Source organism: Entelurus aequoreus, linkage group LG08 (genome assembly GCF_033978785.1).
Source record: "Entelurus aequoreus isolate RoL-2023_Sb linkage group LG08, RoL_Eaeq_v1.1, whole genome shotgun sequence".
Classification (NCBI taxonomy): domain Eukaryota; kingdom Metazoa; phylum Chordata; class Actinopteri; order Syngnathiformes; family Syngnathidae; genus Entelurus; species Entelurus aequoreus.
Window position 1 is genome coordinate 35,563,726 of NC_084738.1, and position 23,074 is coordinate 35,586,799.

Below are 23,074 nucleotides of genomic sequence, written 5' to 3' on the forward strand. Positions count from 1 at the left end.
CAAACAAGTTTTAGTTGACAGCTAAACATTTTGTAAAATAATGCCAATGATGTTGAGATTGACCTGTAGAAACTGCTGCTGGTGTGGGTTTCCTGGGTGAGGCATAGCGAGGTGACCTAACCCTCCAGGGGAGTCCAGCCGTGGGTGGCCCCCCAGAAGAGATGCTGAAAGCACCCCAGGGGGTAGAAGGTGTGGATGAGGTAAGCCAGAGGTGTGAGGAGGAGCTAGGAGGTGAGAGGCAGCATGTGGGTGGGATGCAGGAGTAAGGCAAGGGGAGTGGGGAGAGGAGTGGAGAGTGTGTAGGTGGGGATGGAGATATGCTGCCACGTGGTTGGAGGAGACAGTGGCGGAGGAAGAGTTCTCATTGTCAGAACAGACCAGGGCTGGATCTCTGTAAACAGTGAATGTCTCATTCTTATCGATAATCAGAGGGCTCCTGGTGCTGCTGACAGTATCTGACTCTGACCGAGCTGGCACCGGCTTAAAACCAGATCGAGGAAGTTCTGTTGTTTCTACTTTACTGGAGAAGCGGCCTGATGGAGGGGGGGACGAATCAGAATATCTGGGGATTTTATGCTTAGAGACCTCTGGAGAGGTATTGGGTTTAGGTTTTGAGATGTCCATTTGGCCCGGGTGGGCCTTAGTCTTAATATGATCAACTGGACTTGTGCTGGGATAGGGATGGCTCTGAGAGTTGTTAATGTGCTGGGATTTATGTTTCATGGAGTCAGGAGGGGCTGGGTTATGGTTCATTTTAGATTTAGTAAAGTCAGTGGAGAGAATTGTATTCATTTTGTGGGGGGACAAGTGTTGCTGTTTGCTTTGCTCTTCAGATAAACATGAAGTCTTGATGCTAGACGGGACAGGGGCGTAGTTTTGCTGTGTCTGCTGCTGCTGTTGATGAAGACAATGATGAGAAATGCCTGTTTTGTCCTTCTCTACCAGCACCACATTATCAGCCAATGATGTTACAGGTCTGGGAAAACAAGAAAGAAATCATTTATTTAATTTTTTTTACATACATCACATCATTTTACATTTACTAAGAAATAATTAGTTGCAAGGATTTACCCCTGGATATACTGTTGTAAAATATGGGGCAAAATAAACATTTTTTTTGGTCTTTTGCTATAAAATGTTCAATTGTGACAATGACCTACCTAGTGTATGTCACTGGCTCAAAATAAAATGTTTGTTGAACCAGAAAATATGAGAAAACCACCAATGGCTAGCATATTTTATTTGTGATTTCAAAGAACACAGTTAAAAAATAAATGTGTATATTTTTTTACAATTACAAGTTAAATCTACAAAAAATTGTAGAATGACTGGCATTCATGGTTGTCACTTACGCTGTCTCATACACACATACCCATACCCTGCACACTTAATAATACCTGGGATTTATATAGCGCTTTTCTAAGTACCCAAAGTCGCTTTACATGTTAAAAACCCATCATTCATTCACACCTGGTGGTGGTAAGCTACTTTCGTAGCCACAGCTGCCCTGGGGTAGACTGACGGAAGCGTGGCTGCCAATTTGCGCCTACGGCCCCTCCGACCACCACCTATCATTCATTCAACCAACATTCATTCACCGGTGTGAGCGGCACCGGGGGCAAGGGTGAAGTGTCCTGCCCAAGGACACAATGGCATGGTAAGAGGCGGGGAGCGTCAGGTTTCTGACACGGGCGCTCTACCCACTACGCCATGCCGCCCCGCGCACACACACACACACAAAGTGTGTGTGTGTGTGTGTGTGTGTGTGTGTGTGTGTGTGTGTGTGTGCGTGTGTGTTACATGGGGCATAGCTAACATATTGGAAGCAGGGAGAGGGCGGAATATAATGATTGCAGCACGTACAAAAGTTAGCCCCCTCTATTCAGCCGTGTAACCGTGGCAAACAATCACTCTAGAAGGGATGTGACACAAACAGTGGAACTTCTACCAGAATGATCCTGAAGTTGTACAGTTCAGGATTCAATTTCTACCAATGAAACATTCATGAAACATCTATTTTTGTGAGTTACATTCTTTATATATGCCGCTGACGACGATGTCTCCTTTTTTTACCTTTTCATTCCTGTCACAACCTTCTCCATCTCTTTGCCTTTGTTAGCTCTGTACGCATGTGTTCCTGTGCACTTACTACTTCTACTAGGTAGAACAGGGAGCTTGTTGAATAAATTGAGCACTACTGCCACCTAGATGTAGGCTTGCGTGTCACTCCAACATACGGCCAATACTAAGAGTGTTAACTTAAATAATGAAAAACTCCCTGCTGCTTGCGACCCACTACTTGAGAAAAACTGTCTTGAAGTAACACAACACACCGAACAAGTTCAGCAAACTTTAGCAGTTTTTGGTGACATTTATTCCAATGCACAAGCATCAAAATATAATTGTAGGGAGAGGAATGTAAAGTGCATCTAAAACTACGTCAAAACATTCAAAGCAGTAACACTCCAGCGGCGTCTCAATACTTATGTCATCATTGGTGTGTTTTATGTTTTACCTCTTAATACAAGTAGTTTACTCATTTGTACACTTATAAGGCTATTAATAAGGCTAAAATGTTAATTTGGAAAAATAGGTGTAGTGTTAATACATTTTGACTAAAAAAATATTTTTATTTCCAATATTTTATGTGGTAAAAATTATTGCAAAATATGAATTGATCCTAAATCAAATGGATTAAGAGGTTCCACTGTTCTGTACACAGGAGATCTTTGAGTTTTTTTATCCAGTCATCATATCAGGCGCTTCCTTACGTAATGGGAGAACATTAATAGTACCAAACTAAAACACTGCAGAACTAAAACACATTCCATTGTGATCTGACCTTATAACCTCAGAAGAAGCAAAGTCTATCTTGTTGCTTAAACTCCGGCTTGCTGTTACGCCACCGCCCATTACGCCGTGCTGCATAGCAGAGTCCATATCTGTCCTTCGACCCCCTTCTGATGGCGAAGGTGAAGGCGGGACGGGTGGCGAGGAGACGGGGGATGGATTAAGGGTGAGGTAAGGTGAGAGTGCTGTGGACTCTGCTTTCTGTGAGGCCAGCAGAGCAGACACGGCCTCTGAACTCTCCTGATGCACCGTGGCTTGTGCATCATCTGTGATGTCGATCACGCCGCTGCCGTGCAGGTGCGACAATGAAGGCGTCGGACAGCGAGATGAGGCTTAAAAAAGGGCACACGAATGATTAATATGTTGTGCTTATCCAATAATTCAGATAGTCAGGGTAATTTACCTTTCACAACGTTCTTGCTAGCCTCTACCAGTGTGCCCTGTATAGTGTCACACATAAGAGGCATCTGTTGCCGTGGAGATTGGGTGATCTGTGTCACTGCCACCAATTCTTCCTCCTCCTTCGTTATCATTTTGCTTGTTTCCTTAACACCTATCTTGCTGTCTTCTGTTGCTTGAAGCTCCGCCCACGGCGACAGGCGGCCAATGTGGGACGAGGAAACATTGATTTTGGCCGTCTTCTCATCCTCCTCCAATTTTGAAACAACGCACGGTTTTACGTCGCTGCTGCGAGTCTTTAGTTCATTCTCAGAGTTTGGCTCCGAAGAAGAGGAGGAGGAGGATGACGACGAGGATGATGAAGAGGAGGAGGAAGAGGAGCATGACGAGTGGACTGTTCTCTTGAGTGTGTTTTCAGAGTCGCTGCTCTCGGAGAGGTCAGATGTTATATCTGTTTTCAGTCTTTTTAGACCCACCTTCTTCTCATCTTCCTCACCCTTCCTGCGTTTGTTGACCGCCTTCTTAGCTTTAGACTTCGAGTCTGCAGGTGGAAAAAATAAAGTTTAAGTACTGACTTCAGGATATCCAAACACACAATATCATAGTTCCTTCTATATGCCTAAATTCACTGACTGATATCATTTAACAGTACATATAAGTGTAGCACACTGCTTTTTGTGTACATTGCAAGTATGTTTAGTTTAAAGGGGTCATATTATGATCTTTTTTTTTTCTACATTTAAAACACGTCCATGTGGTCTACCGTCTACATAACATGGAATGATGTTCTTTTGGTCAAAATATTGCGAGTGTTTTAAACACCATTTTCAAACTGCTTTATGACAGTCTCTTCATGAAGTGCCATTTTGTGGGCGGTTTCATTTATGCACTGCAAATTATTTGCCACTTGCCAAGATTTAAAACATTTATTCTGGAAATATCCCAAGTTTTAAGAGCTATTTACTTATTTTTAGTGACTGACTAATCTCAATTTTAGCATGAATAAATATATTTAGCATTAATAAATATATTTATATAAATTTATATATTTTTTAAACATGTCAAAATGGATTTTTCCCTATATAGAAAATCTTGTTCAAAGATTCAGCAACATCTCGAGGATTCTTAATTTAAGAATTGCAAGCTAAATAATGCTTGTTTTCTGTATAAAATACTTATTTCTATCTGAAAAGTCCTGCTAATTTCGAGATACACATTATCTTAAGTTATCTGTTCATTTCATTAGTATTTAGAATTCTCTCCCCTAACATCTAGTCTTTTTATCTTAGCTCTTTTTTATAGGGTGTCCCTCCACTTCAACTGTGTCTTCTCCCCATCAGACATGTTGTAGTTTTAGCTCTTCTATGTGGAGTCTGACAGATATAAATTCAAACTATGCAGTACTTTATATTAGAAATTGCAACAGCAGAGGATGCATGTGCATGTACGAGCCAGTCTGCCCCACAATAAGAGGATAGAGACAAATAAGAAACTTAATGACTAACGACGGACTACAATTGCGGACTCACGCAAAGCTCTTTGGGTAAAACTTGATCATATAAGGAGCTATTTGCTGACGTTACATGTTGGAAAAATGTCAAATTGGGCAAATTCCAAACGGCTCGTTTGAAGGAAAGCAAGATTGTTTTATAAATATTTCTGCCATGTCTCCATGGTTTGATTTCAGATTTTCGGGACTTATGCAGATTCCAAATACACAAAAAAAAGTACCAATAGGTAAGGAAATTAAATCGTTTTTAAATTAAATACATTTAGTTTTACTCCTATTAGACCCAGATCTTCATCAGAAATCAAGAAGAATCAGAAGCAGTTTTGAAAAAAGGTGCCTCTACCTTTGATTGTAGCTTCTTCTCTCCTGTCTCGGTCCTCCTCAGGAACGCTACTATCAGATCCTTTTCTCCGGGATGAGCGACAGTTGCGCTGTTCTTTCTGTTCCCGTCCCATGCCACTGGGAGAATGATGCAATTGGCTGGATGTCTGCTGGCTTTGCTGTAATTGACTATGCTGCTGAGAGGCCAGCGCCCCCTGGGAACCCTTTGTGTTGGGACCTGATGATGTCATGATGGGACGGGGGCTGTTAGCTTGGGCTCGTGTGTAATGACTCTGAAAGATAAGAAAACAGGAAACTTAATTGATTAGCAAAAGCATGGAAGAGCGATTACCAACATTACTACATATACAGTGGGGACTTTAAAGCGGAACTGCACTTTTTTTTACGTTTGCCTATCATTCACAATCACTATGTACTAATCCCTATGCATATCACTTCTATTTTTAAAAAACTATTACACTTATTCTTGATTGAAGAAATTCTTAAGTCTAAAAAAGAAGCCAGCAACTAGCCCCTATCCATCTGACTTCATTAGGCATCTAAGTTAAAGATTTTATGTTTAAAAAGTCCAAACATTTTAAAGTTGTAAAAGTCATTAGACAAATGAATATTGCCACAAAAAGTGTTGTTCTTTTTTTAATTTTATTTTTTAGTTGTTTTAGAATAATTAGCAGACAAGGACCTGAAATCTGAAACTCTTGGACACTACCCAACACTGAATTTATTACTTTGTGACGCTTTGCCCGGCCTTTACTGCAGCTGCCTACAGTCGTTGCTTGTTTTAGTGTCTTTCTCAAGCAAATGACATGCATGCTAAATCAGGTTGAGTCTGCATGTAATTGAACATGGTCAATTTTACCCTATGCTTTAATAATCCTAATGTCGATCCAACATTTGGAAATATTTATATACTTATATTTTAGGTATGTAGGTTCTAAAATAATACCAAATAAGGATTGTCATGTGACTAAAATGTAGAGTTGAACTTCGGCCTGTTTATTATATACGAACACAATGACAGCTCTTACAATGGGGGAAATAATAAGTTAATTCCCTGCTGATTTTGTAAGTTTACCATCCTTATCAAGACATACACAGGCCTGATTATTTTTAGTAGGTTTGATTTAACAGAGAGACAGAATACAAAAAAAAAAATCAGAGAATGCCAAATAAAACAAAGGTTTTTAATTATTTTGTATTAGAGTGATGAAATAAATATCTGATCTCCAAGCAAAACTTGACTTAGTACTTAGTAGAGAAAGTCAGTAACCTTGGTAGTTGGTTACCAAGATTGCACACTTTTCAGGAGCGCTTTTAATGCACTCTTCTTTACAGATACTCAAATTGTGAAGGTTTGGAGGCTGTCTGTCTGAATTTGAAGCACCCTCAAGAGACTTACAGTACAATGGGGTTACGACCCGGAGACTAGCTAGGCAACACCAAGATCTCATGGTGCTTCTCCTTGAGCCACTCCTTTGTTGCTTTGACTAAAAGTTTTGGGTCATTGTCACCCTGTACAACCTATTCCAAGACCCTGTGTTCTGGTTGAGGCCAGGAAGTTGTTATCCATTTTACGGTACATTAACCTATACAATGACCACCTATCGCTTTTATATACATCTAGCGGAGTACAGCAGAATGTGACCAATCTCCGTGTTAGTCATTGGAAATGGTGTTCTCACGAGGCGCATTCAATGTCCCTCCAAATTGATGCCGCCAAACAGCTCCATTTTAGTCTCACATTGTCCCAAACCTTCTTTGAATCCCACAGATGTTTAAAATCCGATGAGCTTGTACATATACCTTCTTGATCGGGAGGACCTTGATCATATACAAGGTCTTCCGGTGTAATTATGGGCCGATCCATCCTCACCCAATGAGATAATATCTTGCATAAATCTCCTGAGCGACAATATCTTAAATTCCATTTTCGAATTGTAGTGCCAAAAGGTGTTCTCTTTTTCATCAATCATCTGGTTGAGGGTACATAGTTAATTTGTGTGCGTTGTCGTCACATAGCTGTCAAAATTAATGTTGGTTGGCAGAAGATCAAATAGTTATTTCACTCAATAAACTCAGTTTTTACTAGATTCTTAGTTGATATTCTGAAGATGGTACCTGTCAAAATAAACCAACACCAAAGGAAAAATCCACCAAATCAGCAGTTATAAAATAAAACCAGTTCCAACAATTGTGAAGAGTGAGGGTCGTGACCTTGAGATGAGTGCAAGTGTTGGGGTTGGTGTACCTGAGTGTTGCCAGTGGTCCCGCCAGGTCTCCCTCCCGCCATCTTTGACATGAAGCAGAAAAAAAAAATACAATAAAAATGAATGAATAAAAAGTATAAAAACATGTCACGAGTAGAGATTATTTATTAACAGCAGGACAAGACAGGACGGGCTGAGCGTTCAATGGACAGGTGACTCAAGTATGTTTACATCTACAAAACAGTCAGATTCCTACTTTTGTCCATTTTCTCGGTTTTTACACGTCTGTGACGTCCAAGTCTACATGCCTAGCGTTAATTCAATCGACGGCCAAACAACACATCAGTTCCTCCAGGATTTTGTGGCATCTTTTTCAATATGTTGTGAAACTATTGTTTTAACATTTTACGTATCGATACATTCCTTAATCCCAGAAAGCACAGAATAACAAGAAATCTAACAAAAAAGGCTTTTTTTTTTTGCACAGACGTGTATAGTTTGAAAAACAAATATTGATTTTTCGCTTGGTCTTTTATCCCCACATAAAAGAACGAAAAACCTAACTTAAAAGTAGACACAGAATACTTAATTCACTGTAAATGAATGGATTGATACTACAATATACAAAATACACCACCAAAGGCTCCTTTTTTGTGTGCTGCCTGCAGACATTCTCCATGTACGTTCTACGGTTGAATATTGTTTGTCCATCGTAAACATTTCTTTATTTATGTTCCAAAACAAAAGCGATTAGAATTGTAAATTATGCGGATTATCATGACCATACCAATGCTCTGTTTATTAAATTAAAAACATTAAAACTGCACGATCTTGTTGACCTCAACACTGCTATTGTGACGTACAAAGCTCATAACCACATGCTGCCTGGGTGTCTACAGAAGAGGTTCAAACCTAGGGAGAGTCCCTATGACCTAAGAGGTTCAGCTGTCTTTCAAAAAGCAAACATAAGAACGATCTTAAAAAGTAGATGTGTTTCTGTCAGGGGGTTTCATCTGTGGAACAGCTTGGATGATTCCTTAAAATGTTCCAGTTCCATTCACACATTTAAAAAACACTTTAAGACCAATGTCTTGAAAAAATATATCACTCTTGAATCAACACAGTCGTTAATACTATGATCAATGTCGATTAAAAACTAAATGTGGGATATAAATAATAATGGAAGTATAATTGTTTGTATATAGTATATAATTGGTACAAAGGTTTAACACAGGTACAAGGATATTTCACATGCCTTTACTGTGTATATAATTGAACAGTGTTGTGTACAAAGTGTATTTATAATATGTTGTGCAAAGGAAATGTCATAATTTTTGGAAGCTCATCTTGTATTTGACATTGTTTATAGGGTTAGGCGCAATAAGTGTTCAACTTCAGCCTAAACCCTTTCGGTCTGCAACATTTTCAATTTATGAATGTACAACTGTTTGTTTATGTAAAACTGTTTGTTTATTTTGTTGACCACTGACCGAAGAAATAATAATAAACTGGACTGGACTCTCGCTGATGTGTTGGATCCACTGTGGACTGGACTTTCACAATGTTATGTCAGACCCACTCGACATCCATTGCTTTCGGTCTCCCCTAGAGGGGGGGGGGGGGGGGGGGGGGGGGGGGGGTTACCCACATATGCGGTCCTCTCCAAGGTTTCTCATAGTCATTCACCGACGTCCCACTGGGGTGAGTTTTTCCTTGCCCGTATGTGGGCTCTGTACCGAGGATGTCGTTGTGGCTTGTGCAGCCCTTTGAGACGCTTGTGATTTGGGGCTATATAAATAAACATTGATTGAATGATTGATTGATTGATAAAACATTACAGGTAGTTTATTGAGAAAATTGGGGAACAGTTGAGCACTATGTAGAGTGGTGATTTTTGTTGGTAAATAAGAGACCATGAGAGATTATCACACATCCACATCTCTGTCAATGTAAACAAGGAAGTGAGGATGTGGATGTGTTGCTAAATGTTTTATACTGTACCTTACCCAGAAGGCATAATACTGTAGATAGGAAGCAAAAAACAGTTTGAGCTAGGAGTGAGTAGGAGTTGTTCCATAAAAGAAACTAGGGTTGACATATTGTTACACGTTGCTGTTCCTGGTTTGTAATTTGATATTGCCAAACAGCTATGACATTTAAAGCATGATCATAACAATCCACAATTAGTGTTATTTATGCGTGAAACTGTTATCTAAACATGACAGCGTAGAACCTCCTCTGAATGCAAGTGCTCCTAAAGCAGGATTAGAAATTCTGTATTTCTACAAAATACAAAATCTGGCAAGACACCAACACACAGTAGGCTTTTTTTTTTTACTGTTGTTAAATAATGTTTGCCCTTTTTGTGTTGAGCTGTTTAAAATAGCATAATGTTTCAAATAGGGCTGCAACTAACAACTAATTTGATAATCGATTACTCTGTCGATTATTACTTCGATTAATCGATTAATAATCGGATAAAAGAGACAAACTACATTGCTATCCTTTCCAGTATTTTATTGGAAAAAAACAGCATACTGGCACCATACTTATTTTGATTATTGTTTCTCAGCTGTTTGTAAATGTTGCAGTTTATAAATAAAGGTTTATAAAAAATAAAAAAATAAAAAATAAAAAATAAAAAAAGTAGCCTCTGCGCATGCGCATAGCATAGATCCAACTAATCGGTGACTAAATTAATTGCCAACTACTTTTATAATCGATTTTAATCGATTAGTTGGTGCAGCCCTAGTTTAAAACACATTTTATTAAAGCAAGGTGTTAAAACTTTAAAATGATCTTTGTAGCGTAAACTTATTAATGATGAAAAATTATATACATCTGTGATTATTGCGATTAATTTTGAGTTAACTATGAACAATGCGATTAATCGTGAAAAAATATTTTAATCGCTTGACAGCCCTAATTCAAACACAATGTTACTGTTCAAACTGTATACAACAATATACTTGTTAAATAAAACCTCTGCCTTGTTTTTAATAAATACTTAGGTCTACCCTGATATTATATTTTAATGTTGGTGATAACGCGTTAACTATAAATTTCAATAATGGCACAAATTTTTTTAGCGGGCGATTAACGCGAATACTTCCTTTTTGACACTCGGGCCGTGCCGTAAGGGTGGAACTTGGCTGCAGTTCACTTGCTACTGATGAGCCACAAGCAAGAAGAAATGGACAAAAACTATACCTAATGGAAATATCAGGTTCAAAGCCATAACAAGTTGTTCTCCCGACAAGAAAATATTATATTTCACCGTGAGAAGAGGCGACAGCCCTGCAGCAAACGCCTGCTGCGCATGTCGTTTAGAGGTGGGAAGTGCTCCACTTCTGTGTTCAGATTACAGTTAGGGTCCAGTGAAAATATAACATTTAGATTGTAAAATTCCAGACAGTTAGTAATACCGTCTAAATTTTTATTTACAGAAAAACCGTCATTTATTAAAGCATTTTAAGCAACACCAAGTCAGACGCATGCGCACTAGCGTTGTTTGGCTTGATAATCATGGCGGACTAACTACACAGACTTTGCACCGGAGATTTCACCTCGGAGTGAACGGAGCCAAGCGCTTGGTTTAACATAATTTTTCCCTCGCTGCCCGGTGTGCGTTTAAGAGCGCACTGCTGTTAGATGGCCACAGGTGTGGACAATATTGGTGACGGACGCACTTGTACCCACACTAAAAGTATACAGCGAAGGAGAAAACTATTTGATGTTGCTTTTATTTTCTCAATACAGTGTCCATCAGCTGCTGTGACTGAGAGTTAATGATGTGAGGAAACACGCAGCAGGCGATGTGTCGTGAACGCTGTCACAACTTGTTTATAAAGTCTTGAGTTTGTTCACTGGGATGCTCACTCATCCTTTATGTAATTGCAAACTGTATCAGTGTTCGAATAACATCAGTACTAGCTATATTTGTTTTGTCATCTCATTGAATTGAACGCAGGCTGTGAAGATTGTGTATTCGATGTGAGAGGTGTCACTCCTGTTTTTTTTTTGTTGGCCAAACTGTTGTATTGAACTACTAGGAGGCGTTGGAGAAGCTTGTTTATTAGACTTCCTCATCATTAGCCAAACTGCTTTGTGTTTTATTTTGATATAAAAAAGTAAACGCCATGTTTTTGTTTTTTACATTAATTGTGGGGGGGTTTTATGTCAGAAAGGTATTACTTAAAAAAACATTCATGTGACACAGCATTTTGTTAATGTTTTATTGTGTATAGTTGATTCCTATACGACATATTTCTGCTCAAATTCTTAATGAGTCTGTCCCGGTACTGCATCTGCATGTACATATCAATGTACATACCGGTAACTTAATAAAATAAGTAAATAAAAAACCTCCCTCTATAAAAATGTAAAAATAGAGATAAAGGCATCATGTAATGACAAAAAGATGACAAGTTGATATTAATAAAGAATTTAAAAAAAATAATATTTGTCTTTAGATATATGGATAAGTTTCTCGATAGCCTTTTTATTAGAGATTACAAATTGCATGTTTTATATATATATATATTACTTACCGTATTTTTCGGACTATAAGTCGCCGTTTTTTTCATAGTTTGGCCGGGGGTGCGACTTATACTCAGGAGCGACTTATGTGTGAAATTATTAACACATTACCGTAAAATATCAAATAATATTATTTAGCTCGTTCACATAAGAGACTAGACGTATAAGATTTCATCGGATTTAGCGATTAGGAGTGACAGATTGTTTGGTAAACGTACAGCATGTTCTATATGTTATAGTTATTTGAATGACTCTTACCATAATATGTTACGTTAACATACCAGGCACGTTCTCAGTTGGTTATTTATGCGTCATATAACGTACACTTATTCAGCCTGTTGTTCACTATTCTTTATTTATTTTAAATTGCCTTTCAAATGTCTATTCTTGGTGTTGGGTTTTATCAAATAAATGTCCCCAAAAAATGCGACTTATACTCCAGTGCGACTTATATATATGTTTTTTTCCTTCTTTATAATGCATTTTCGGCCGGTGCGACTTATACTCCGGAGCGACTTATACTCCGGAGCGACTTATACTCTGAAAAATACGGTATATTTTAGAGCCCCTGCCTCGAAAGAAAATAATATTAAATATGAGCCCTCCTTTAAGGCAACACTTGCCTTGACCTTAAAAAGCTCAAATTTGAGACCTAAATATATATGTACACACACACACACACACACACACACACACACACACACACACACACACACACACACACACACACACACACACACACACACACACACACACACACACACACACACAGTATACTGTACATGCATATATACACTTATATACATACAGTATATACCAGTGGCGTGCGGTGAGGTTAATGTCTGGTGAGGCACGACTGCATCATCACAGTCAAATTTAAAAACATATGAACCTGCAGTGCAGGTGTACCTAATGTTGTGTCCCTGCGGTCGTTCGCGGCTCCTGCAGCGCGAGCAATGTTGTTTTTGCACTTTTTGGCTTCTTGTTAAGTGACTTATTTTGGGTGGATTCGGTCTTGCACATGGAGGATTTGGGTGTGGGCTTTGGTTGGTGTGGCCGCGGTGCTGCGGTCGGGCAGTGCATTCTGCGGCAGAGGTGCTTGGCACCAGGAGGCGGGGTTACGATACGAGCCTCACACAGTGTGTCTCCGCAGCAGATTTATGATCGCTCAGCACTAAAAATACGTTACACACATACAGTTGTTGACAAAATACACTGTACATTATATACCTCAGCTAACTAAACTATGGAAATGTATAATATAATTCATATAGCAATACGGTCTCACTGCTCAGCAGGCCAGCAGTTAGCCGAGTCGCAATCCATGGTGAGGCACAAGTGCCTCAACTGGCTGCTGATCACCGCACCGTCTCTTCTCAGTATTTGAACGGCAAATGTGAAAATAAAAATAAAAATAATCTAAAACTGGTGAAGTTAAATGGAAAATAACTTTAGTATAGTCACTAGGTACATATAACAATTTAATTATATATTTTTTCTTTTTATTTATTTTTTCTTTCCATGATGGCAGGTGAGGCCCCGCCTCCCCTGCCTCTAGTGACGGCACGCCACTGGTATAAACGCATGCACACATACATACAGTATGTGCTCACATTAATAAATAGAAGTAAATGTCTGTGTACTCACATGGGAAGAATTGTTGTTTTGGCTAGATCGCGACCTTCGTCTCGAAGTGATGCCTATATTTTCTCCTTTGAGAAGGGAATGAACCACGTCATCTAGAAAGGTCATCTGGATCATGGATGGATCCACATTTTGAGGCTCTAGCACCTAAAAATAGACCACAGTCACCCAACTTGGTCAACCTGCATAGATCTCAGCTGGTCAATATTTTGCTTTTCTGGTGGAATATGCATGTACCTGGTCATTCATAACGACCATGTTTCGGCTAAAAAGGTCGTGATGTGTAATGATGCCAGTAAACCACTGGGTGGCCGAGTCCTGTCTGTACACACGCACGCGGTAGCCATTCAATGAATAGGGACCTAAAAGTGACAAGAAATGGTTTGTTTTGTAATCGTTCATACAAATACAATAGTCATTCTTTATGCAAAACAATGTTAATGCAAAGTGAATATGTAATAAAGGTAAAGTAAACAATAAGCTTACCTTGCATAAAAATTTCCTGAACTTTCTGGTGTTTGAGCCAGCCCCTTAGTTCGTCGTGGAGCTGAGGATTATCTCGCAACACAGGGTTTTGACTGTCCACCTCATCCTGGAAGGTCAACAAAATATACAATAGGGAAAATTATTTTTGTAAAAAGACTTGAACAGTCTACAATTGTTATTTTGAATGTTCGTTTTTATGGAAGTATTATTGTCCCAAATGTATTTGCAAACCTGTATCTCAATCTTTGTGCATGTGATCCAATTTGCGTGCTTATGTACTAATTGGTGTGTCTGTATTTTGATCTGATTGTGTGAATTTGTGTGTTTTAGATTCGCGTACATGTAATTTAAGCTTTCTGTCTGTCCCAAATCACTCGATAAGCTGTCTACATACACGTGACTTTTGCGACACTTCTGCCGTCTAAGATTTGACCCCGCGATTCCACATTCGTGAGCGTGTAATACAACTTGTGCGGGCGCATTCGGAAGTGAAATTCGGCTGAAACAGATTGGTGGCCGATTGATCTGCTTGTCTCAATGTTTGGGTTTAATTACTTTCTAGTTGTCCAACAAAAAAGAGGATAACTGATGGAAAAAAGAGGAACATTTTATTGGCACCAAGTGCTGCCACTCAAGCCCTGAAAGAAAATTTTGGAAATCAAGATAACATTTTCCGCAATTGGGTGCATTTCTACACAATATTTTACCTTTAGATTTATTCTCATCTACCAACCTCTTTTAGCTGTCTTTTTGGGACTGTATACAGTGTGTCCCATGTAATGTGTCACAAACACTTTTGTAGGTTTTTTAGTAGATCATTTGTTAACATGATTATCGTTGAAAATGATTTGTAGAATTATATTAGATCCATGCAAAGAACTCATTACTGCCACAAGTGGTAAAAAAGTGTATTACAATTGAGTACTGCTGCGCTCCATACGGATCACAGCTGAGAAACAGATATTTTTGGCGGCCCTCCAGGAGGCTCCTGCGGGCGTACAATGGGCCCCGGCCATATAGTTAAAGGCTGGTTTATACTCTCGCGTCACATAGCTTGCGTCCCCTCTGACAGCGTCTTGATTCGTTTATAGCTCTTCCGCAGGGGCTGCCGCGTGACTTGTGATTCTCCTCCAAAACACTAAGGGGCAGTGTTTACCTTCTTGTAAAGAGTGAGTAATGACAACAGCAACATCGACATCTTTGTTAGCAATAAAACTAATCATCCAGAAACAACTTTACTTTTAATGAACGTTTTATTTATAAACCAGAAGAAAAGACGTTCTTAAAGATGGAATGGGAAACCCTGAACGAGTCGTGGCACATGACGGGCTAATTTGCAACGCTATTCGCTAGGGGTATCAACATTTTTTTTATTTTCAAATGAATCGCGATTCTTATTTTTAACAATTCTTAATTGATTCATATAAATCAAAAATCTATTTTTCATTATTATTTTTTTTTAAATCTGTCCTGTCCAGCCACTTAGCTAAATCATATTTTTGATGTGGCTGCCCCTACCTGCTGTACAGATTTACTTTAGAAAGAGAAGTGTTGGATACATCTCTTGTTGCCTTATTTGTATTTGACTTTATTAAATGTTTTGGGTAGAATTTTACTAAACAAAAACAGTTTTCTTTTAAGTAAATTAGAAATTCATCAGAACTGTTATCTATTTTATGGAAGAATGCAGTTAAACATAGAAATGGCACCCAATATTATTAAAAAGTATTGATTTTGAATCGAGAATCATTTTGATTCGAGAATCGATTCTGAATCGAATCGTTACCCCTAAGAATCAAATCGGGTGGTGCCAAAAGATTCACAGCCCTACCATGAATTGATTAACGTGGACCCCGACTTAAACAAGTTGAAAAAATTATTCGGGTGTTACCATTTAGTGGTCAATTGTACGGAATATGTACTGTACTGTGCAAACTACTAATAAAAGTTTCAATCAACCAAACTATTTGCCGTTCGGTAAATGCAACAAGAGGGAGTTATGTAATTGAAAATAAAAGTGTTAAAAAAACCTATTGTAAACAACCTGCTGGTGTAAATGTTCATGTTCATTATTCATGCTCAGAGAGCCAATGTTTGTGAACATATCGTGCCAGAAAGATGATAGATGGAGAATGAGTCATAATTGTATTGCATTATTTTTGTATCTCTTTAATTTAGGTAGCCAGGGACTGCAGATGGAAATTAGCTATTTAGCTATAATCTGGTACAGAATATATCTGTCTTTGAGCTTAATGTTTCTGTGCATTGTCCCTTCAAATAAAGACTAAACTAAACTACAAGACAAGGGAAAGAATATGTGTCGGAATTGAAGCGGTTAGCACAAGTTTGGGTATACAATATCAGTTTGATGCAAAGGTTCAATCACTGTTGCTCTATATCATACAATAATTTGTGCAGTTCAAGCACGTCTGCTCTCCTGTGTTCAGGGATCCTCCTTGGCAAAAGCTGACCAATCATCGCCGCTGACATTTTTGAGGATTTTTGGGAGGTGCATGTCAGGGTCTGTGGGAAGGTACGATAGGGGAGGAGCAAGACGGTGTCGCTTACGCAAGTTATGTGACGCAAAAGTATAACACTGGATTACAATATGTAGTCTCCAATATAAACAGCCTTGGGAGTAGAAATATCTAAAAACAACTCATGTTAATACAATGAATTACATTATTTCTTTTGAGTTATTCAAATCTAACTCAGTTATTGTTGTTTGTCAAACTTAATTATTCACCTTACCATACTTTTTTTTTTTACAAAAACTGTATGAATATGTATTTCACATTTGTAGAAATACAAAAACAAAACAATTTACCATGACTTATTTTACACTTCAGCACTGTATTTTACACTTCACACGTTTCATATGCCACCAAGTGAAGCAGAAACACAGGGTTAAAATAAGACAAAAACTACATCAAACCAGTTACCACATTGGGAGGGTGCATTTTTGTGGGGATTTGCGCACACAGGTCATTTGAGGTGACTTTGGGGAGGCTGTTTTGGTATTGTAGTTTGTTTTATTGTTAAATTGCATTAAAATGAATACACTTTGGATGATGTCTTTCGGATGATGGGTTGGAGGAAAACTTTAAGGGGTAAAAGGGTGCCAAAACAAGATCTTGCTCAGTGATGTGTTATGTCTTGAGAAAGGTATATTTATGAAATTGTTTTCAGTTTTCTGGCAATTCCTATAACAAAGGAAAACTATAGGACTCATGTAAAAATAGGGAGTATGCGACTAGCAGGAAGAGGAGATTAGGTGACGTCTGGCTTTCATTTTACCCTTCAGTCTCTCTCCCTATGCAGTGTTCTACTTTCTCATCTCTGCTCGGCTCTAAATTAAAGCCAGCATACACCCTAAAAATAGCACACTGGAATGCAGCTCTGTAGAGGTCAGCAAATACATATATTTTGTGCACTCCTGCAGTTTGTTTCTGAAATAATTATCAATCATAGCGCAACAATTTGTATTCTTACATTATTCTAATATATTTTACATGATGGACGTGCCCTGCTGATTTGGTAAGTTTACTCACTTAAAAAAACAAACAGTCCATAATGGTAGGTTTACTGTAATAGAGAAAGACACAATTACAAAAAAAATGTATGTTATAATGAACTTAATTGTATTTGATGAATAAGTCTTGAATTCCTTACCAAACAAAAGCAAAGTCTGTTTTGGGGGTTATAAGCCTAAGAGGCACACAAATTAAGTCTCATCCCTGGAGGAAAAAGCTTGCTTAGAAAGAGAACACCTATAAGCAATAGTTCTAAGATTGAAAAAACGTAAGATAAAAGTCAATTGCCTTGAGAACTCCATGCAAGATCTCCCCTCATCGGGAGGATTCTGAGAAAGGTGAGGTTATCAGCACAAAATTACATTGGAGGAGCTTGTTAAGGGAGCTGTAAACACTCTGCAAGAAAATCTAGAACTGAAAATACGCATATCTTGTGGAAGCCCAGAAAATATTGTGTGCCCTTAGCTCAGGGGTGCCCATTACGTGGATCGCGAGCTACCGGTCGATCGCAGAGAGTGTGTCAGTCGATCACCAGCCAGGCTTTAAAAAATTAGACCTAAAAATTAGAGATCATCAATCTTCACTATGACGTCACTTTCGTCACTTGATTGAGATTCGCGGCACCCGAGGATCTTGTGAGATGACGCTGGTTGCAGCAAACTCAGTATTAAGAAAAAAACGACCGACAGGAAGGCGGAAAACACTTTTTATTTCAACCGACTCTCGAGTCGCACCTGCTGTTAAAATGCTGAAGAACGACCGCACAGTTCCTATCTTCACAATAAAAGCGCTGCTGTATCCTGCCTGGGCTAACAAAATAAGAGTCTCAGAATGCTAGCGCACACAAGCTAGCAAGCTACGGAGTTTGCCATCAACGTTTTTCTTGTAAAGTGTTTAAAAACGAGTATGGAAGCTGGGCAATTTAAATGCCAAAACAACCATTTTCATGTGGTTTTGGACAGCAAGGAGGACTTTTTTTTCACCTCCACAATGTAAATGCGAAGTTGTGGAGCTTATCAGTAACTACTGTGATTCCTGTCTGATTCCAATCAATGCAAGTCATCAGAATCAGGTAATACACAAACTTATATTATTGTCTTCATGAAAGGAAGGAATCTATATATTGTGGTTATGGTTTGAGTTTATTTCGAACATGCATACCATTACAACATGGCACATGTGTTGAACATGCTTGTATTTTTATCAAACACCTTTAACATGTTAACAAAAAACGTGTTTCATAAATAAATACATAAATAATAGTTATATATATATATATATATATATATATATATATATATATATATATATATATATATATATATATATATATATATATATATATATATATATATATATATATATATATATATTAGGGCTGCAACAACTAATCGATTAAATCGATTAAAATCGATTATAAAAATAGTTGGCGATTAATTTAGTCATCGATTCGTTGGATCTATGCTATGCGCTGAGGCTAAGTTTTTTTTTTTTTTTTTTTTTTTAACCTTTATTTATAAACTGCAACATTTACAAACAGCTGAGAAACAATCATCAAAATATTAGGGGTGTAACGGTACGTGTATTTGTATCGAACCGTTTCGGTACAGGGGTTTCGGTTCAGTGCGGAGGTGTACCGAACGAGTTTCCAAACTGACATATTAAGTAGCGTACTGCACGTTGTGTAAACAATACTCAAAATGCCGGACATTTGAGGCATTTAAGAAACTCCGCCCTGACAGCTCCGCAAAAGAGGACATGTCCGGTGAAAAGAGGACATATGGTCAGTCTATCGTAGCCCGTTAGCTACTAGCATGCTAGCAAAAGAGGACATGTCCGGTGAAACCGATCGCTGCTAGCATGCCATACGTCCTCTTTTCACCGGATATGTCCTCTTTTGCGGGGCTGTCCGGGCGGTGTTTCTTAAATGCCTCAAATGTCCGGCATTTTGAGTTAGGGTTGCGTGTATTTTCAATGTACGTTCAGGGTTCAGAGACCACCAGCTGTCATCATGAGATTCATAAACAGAAAAAAGAAAATCGCACTATTAAGGCAAGGACGCAAACTCAAAGGTACAATAATAATAATAATAATAATAACAATAATAGTAATATATATATATATATACATATTAAAATATATAAATATAGATATAATATATATACACGTATATATATATATATATATATATATATATATATATATACACGTATATATATATATATATATATATATATATATATATATATATATATATATATATATATATATATATATATATATATATATATATATATATATATATATATATATACATATATATATATATATATATATATATATATATATATATATATATATATATATATGTGTGTATATATATGTGTATATATATATATAGATCAAAACTAAAACATGGCTGACGGGAAGACGACGCAGTCAAAGTGGAGTGGATGTATAAAGAGAATATGGCCAACTCCGTTTCAGGTGATCTCCTCAATGATTGGTCAAAAGGCACTGACGTGACTACAGGGCGCTATGACTGCTATCAACTTTGAGCTGATGCTATGTGTTTGCAGTGCTTTCTTGTTAGTTTTTCGACTAATAAAATGCCCTGTTGTGCAGCATGTGGCTTCTCCACCCACAAGAATTGTGGGACACTTTCACATCGCTTTCCCACAACCAGGAAAGACGACAAGTAAGAGAAGTGAAGGTTCGCAAACAATACTGCAGAGCCACAGATTACAGCGTCTTTTGCCAGGTGAACACACAACACCTGTGTTTTGTTCAGGACAGAACACACAGCAGCTAATACAAATAATAACATAAGAAATTAATACATTTAAGAGATGGTTTGACAAAAACAGACTATCTCTGAATGTCAGTAAATCTAAAATAATGCAATTCGGTAACAGCAGAAGAGAAAAGTCAAACAAATACCAATAGACAGAGTAGACGCTGAAAAAGTAAAAAAAAAAACCACACATTTAGAGTGTAGTAATAGACGATAAAATGAACTGGATATTTAATTTAAAAATATATACAACTAAGTGGCAAGACATATGTCATTAATGAATAAAGCAAAATATGTTCTGGACCAAAAATAACTCCAGGTTCTCTACTGCTCACCAGCGCTAATATCAGAATCAGAATACCTTTATTGTCATTGTATGGAAACAATGAAATTGGACAGCAATCCAGCTCAGTGCTTTTAAAACAAACCTACATAAAATAGTCTTAAGACGACAACAATAAAACAATTTCAAATTTAAAAACATAATACAATTTTCAAAGCATATTGCACAGCAGATCTCTATCAGAGGTAAGCAAGTAATAAAGTGTATTATATATATAAAATAAATCTGAGTTATTGTGTGAAAATATGGGGAACTATCAACAAAAGTACACTTATTCACTTACCATGTAACAAAAGAAGATCAGTTAGAATAATACATAATGAGTGATTCTGTACAATTATATTGGAAGCAGCCACCACAACTGACATACTTCACACAAAAGTCAAAATTTCTCCGGAATTGTTGGTCCAAAGCTAATGAAGATTTTGACAAAATGAGGGTAAGAACTTATTTTTTTGGTCGTCTGTGTATTTTTTTTTTATGTTTATTGCGCAGTTGGTTGCGTGTTAGAGTGTCTGCTCGTCACAAAACATTGCAGGAATGTAGCAGGAGAGTGCGTCAAATATGGCCGCAAAATTCTACTTTCACGAAAGAAAAGCATGTTTCATTGTACGTTTATGAGCTGGAGTATGTTTAAAACTACATATAGACATATCATTTTGATTTATTTCGTCAGAAAAATTAACTTCAAAACCACAAAAATTGCATGCATCCGGGCACAACTGCACATGTCTTTGGTAGCAACAACGGCGCCTCTCGTTTAGTTGGCCATTCTATCTTTACACACACCTCTGAGACCGTAAACAAAACGGCGCATCCTAAAGAGACAGTTAGAAAGCGGTTTCAAAATGGTTCGTAAAACATAATCTATAAAGAATTTTGACCAAAACACACCATTACATGTTACGTAAACAGGGAGTCATGGTGTGCATGTTGTAATGCTGCATAACTAAACAGTAGTACTGCTGTTGTTGTTGTTGCATGCTGCTTAGCATTACTGAGGAAGTTAACATTACTAATTAGTAGAGTCAGACACACAATGTGTGTATAAATGTACAGTACCAAAAGAAGAATGGATTCTATACAGGAAAGTGAGCTGGGCTTAATTTTTCAAGCAAATGCAACTTCATGACTGTGTTGCCCCGCCGGACCGTAACACCAGACACTTGCAGTACTTCCTGCTGGTCAATGTCCCCACAATTTATGATTGTTCAGTAATTTATAGAATTTAGCCACAAGGCTAATAGTTTTGTACATACACATCTGCCCAGCCTGCTCAATGCAATATGTCTCAATTAATAGGTTGACAATATTAATGAAAAGAATGACATGTACACATCAAGGTTAACTTGTTTTTTTTGTACATACACCTCTGCCCAGCCTGCTCAATGCAATATGTCTCAATTAATAAGTTGACAATATTAATGAAAAGAATGACATGTACACATCAAGGTTAACTTATTTTTTTTTATGGAAGTAGGTTTTAAGGTTTAAGTTTGTTTCTGTCAGTTGTTTACAGTATCTTTCGCAATCCGTTCCACAATTTTCAATGGGAAATGTTTTATTGAAGTATGAACAAAGGTCAACCATTGTCTCGTAATAAGACATCAAACAGTTTTGATGGTCAAGCGGTTGACTCGCCTGACTTCTGATGCGGGCGTGTGTGTGAATATGAGTGTGAAATGTTATCTGTCTTTCTATGTGCCCTGTGATTGACTGACAACCAGTCCAGAGTGTTGCCCGCCTTTTGCCTAAAGTCAGCTGGGACAGCCTCCCGTGACCCTGAACAAGATAATAGATGTAACATGGACTACGGATTGTACAGTTTTAGTGATACTGACAAATATAAACATCACATTCTGGATTATAGTAGCTCTATTTCAACATTCCAAGGTATAATGGTAACCACAACAAAGCAAAATATAGTTGGCAGTGTCAAAATACAATATTGCATCAAAAATTTTCCAATACTTTTTTGTGTGCAATCTGTTACAATGTAGTGGCAAAGCAGAGGGATGTGAATAAGTTGCGGTGTGCTGCTGCTTTAAGTTTACTCTTACCGTCCATTCAGCTGTTGCGGTAAATGAATGATCTACATTCATGCACTAATGGATCACTTGTGCTTGCTCAGCTAGAAACTTGAACAGTACATATTCAACGCAGGCACCAGAGCACACAACAAATGCTCTGGGGTCTAATTTATAACCTTGCGTACACACAATTTGAGATATGAAAGTTGCGTAAGCCACTTTTTACGCAAGCGTACCAACATGCGACCAATAGAAGAGGTATGAATGAATTCAGTTTATGTAGTATGCAGTGTTGGGACTAACGCGTTACTGTAACACCGTTAGTTTCGGCGGTAACTAGCAATCTAACGCGTTATTTTTTATATACAGTAACTCAGTTACCGTTACTACATGATGC

General features: G+C 37.9%; 1 protein-coding gene across 2 annotated transcripts in view; it reads right to left on the reverse strand.

Moving 5' to 3' along the window:
• Positions 1–23,074, reverse strand: part of jmjd1cb (jumonji domain containing 1Cb) — a 257,366-nt gene that overhangs the window by 24,108 nt on the left and 210,184 nt on the right. For both annotated transcript variants that reach the window (XM_062056388.1, XM_062056389.1), the window contains 8 exons: positions 13,978–14,083; positions 13,729–13,853; positions 13,495–13,638; positions 7,350–7,391; positions 5,103–5,373; positions 3,254–3,790; positions 2,843–3,182; positions 64–976 (listed from right to left, as the gene is read on the reverse strand). In XM_062056388.1, the coding sequence (XP_061912372.1) occupies positions 64–976; positions 2,843–3,182; positions 3,254–3,790; positions 5,103–5,373; positions 7,350–7,391; positions 13,495–13,638; positions 13,729–13,853; positions 13,978–14,083 (2,478 nt within the window). The remainder of the gene's footprint in view (positions 1–63; positions 977–2,842; positions 3,183–3,253; positions 3,791–5,102; positions 5,374–7,349; positions 7,392–13,494; positions 13,639–13,728; positions 13,854–13,977; positions 14,084–23,074) is intronic.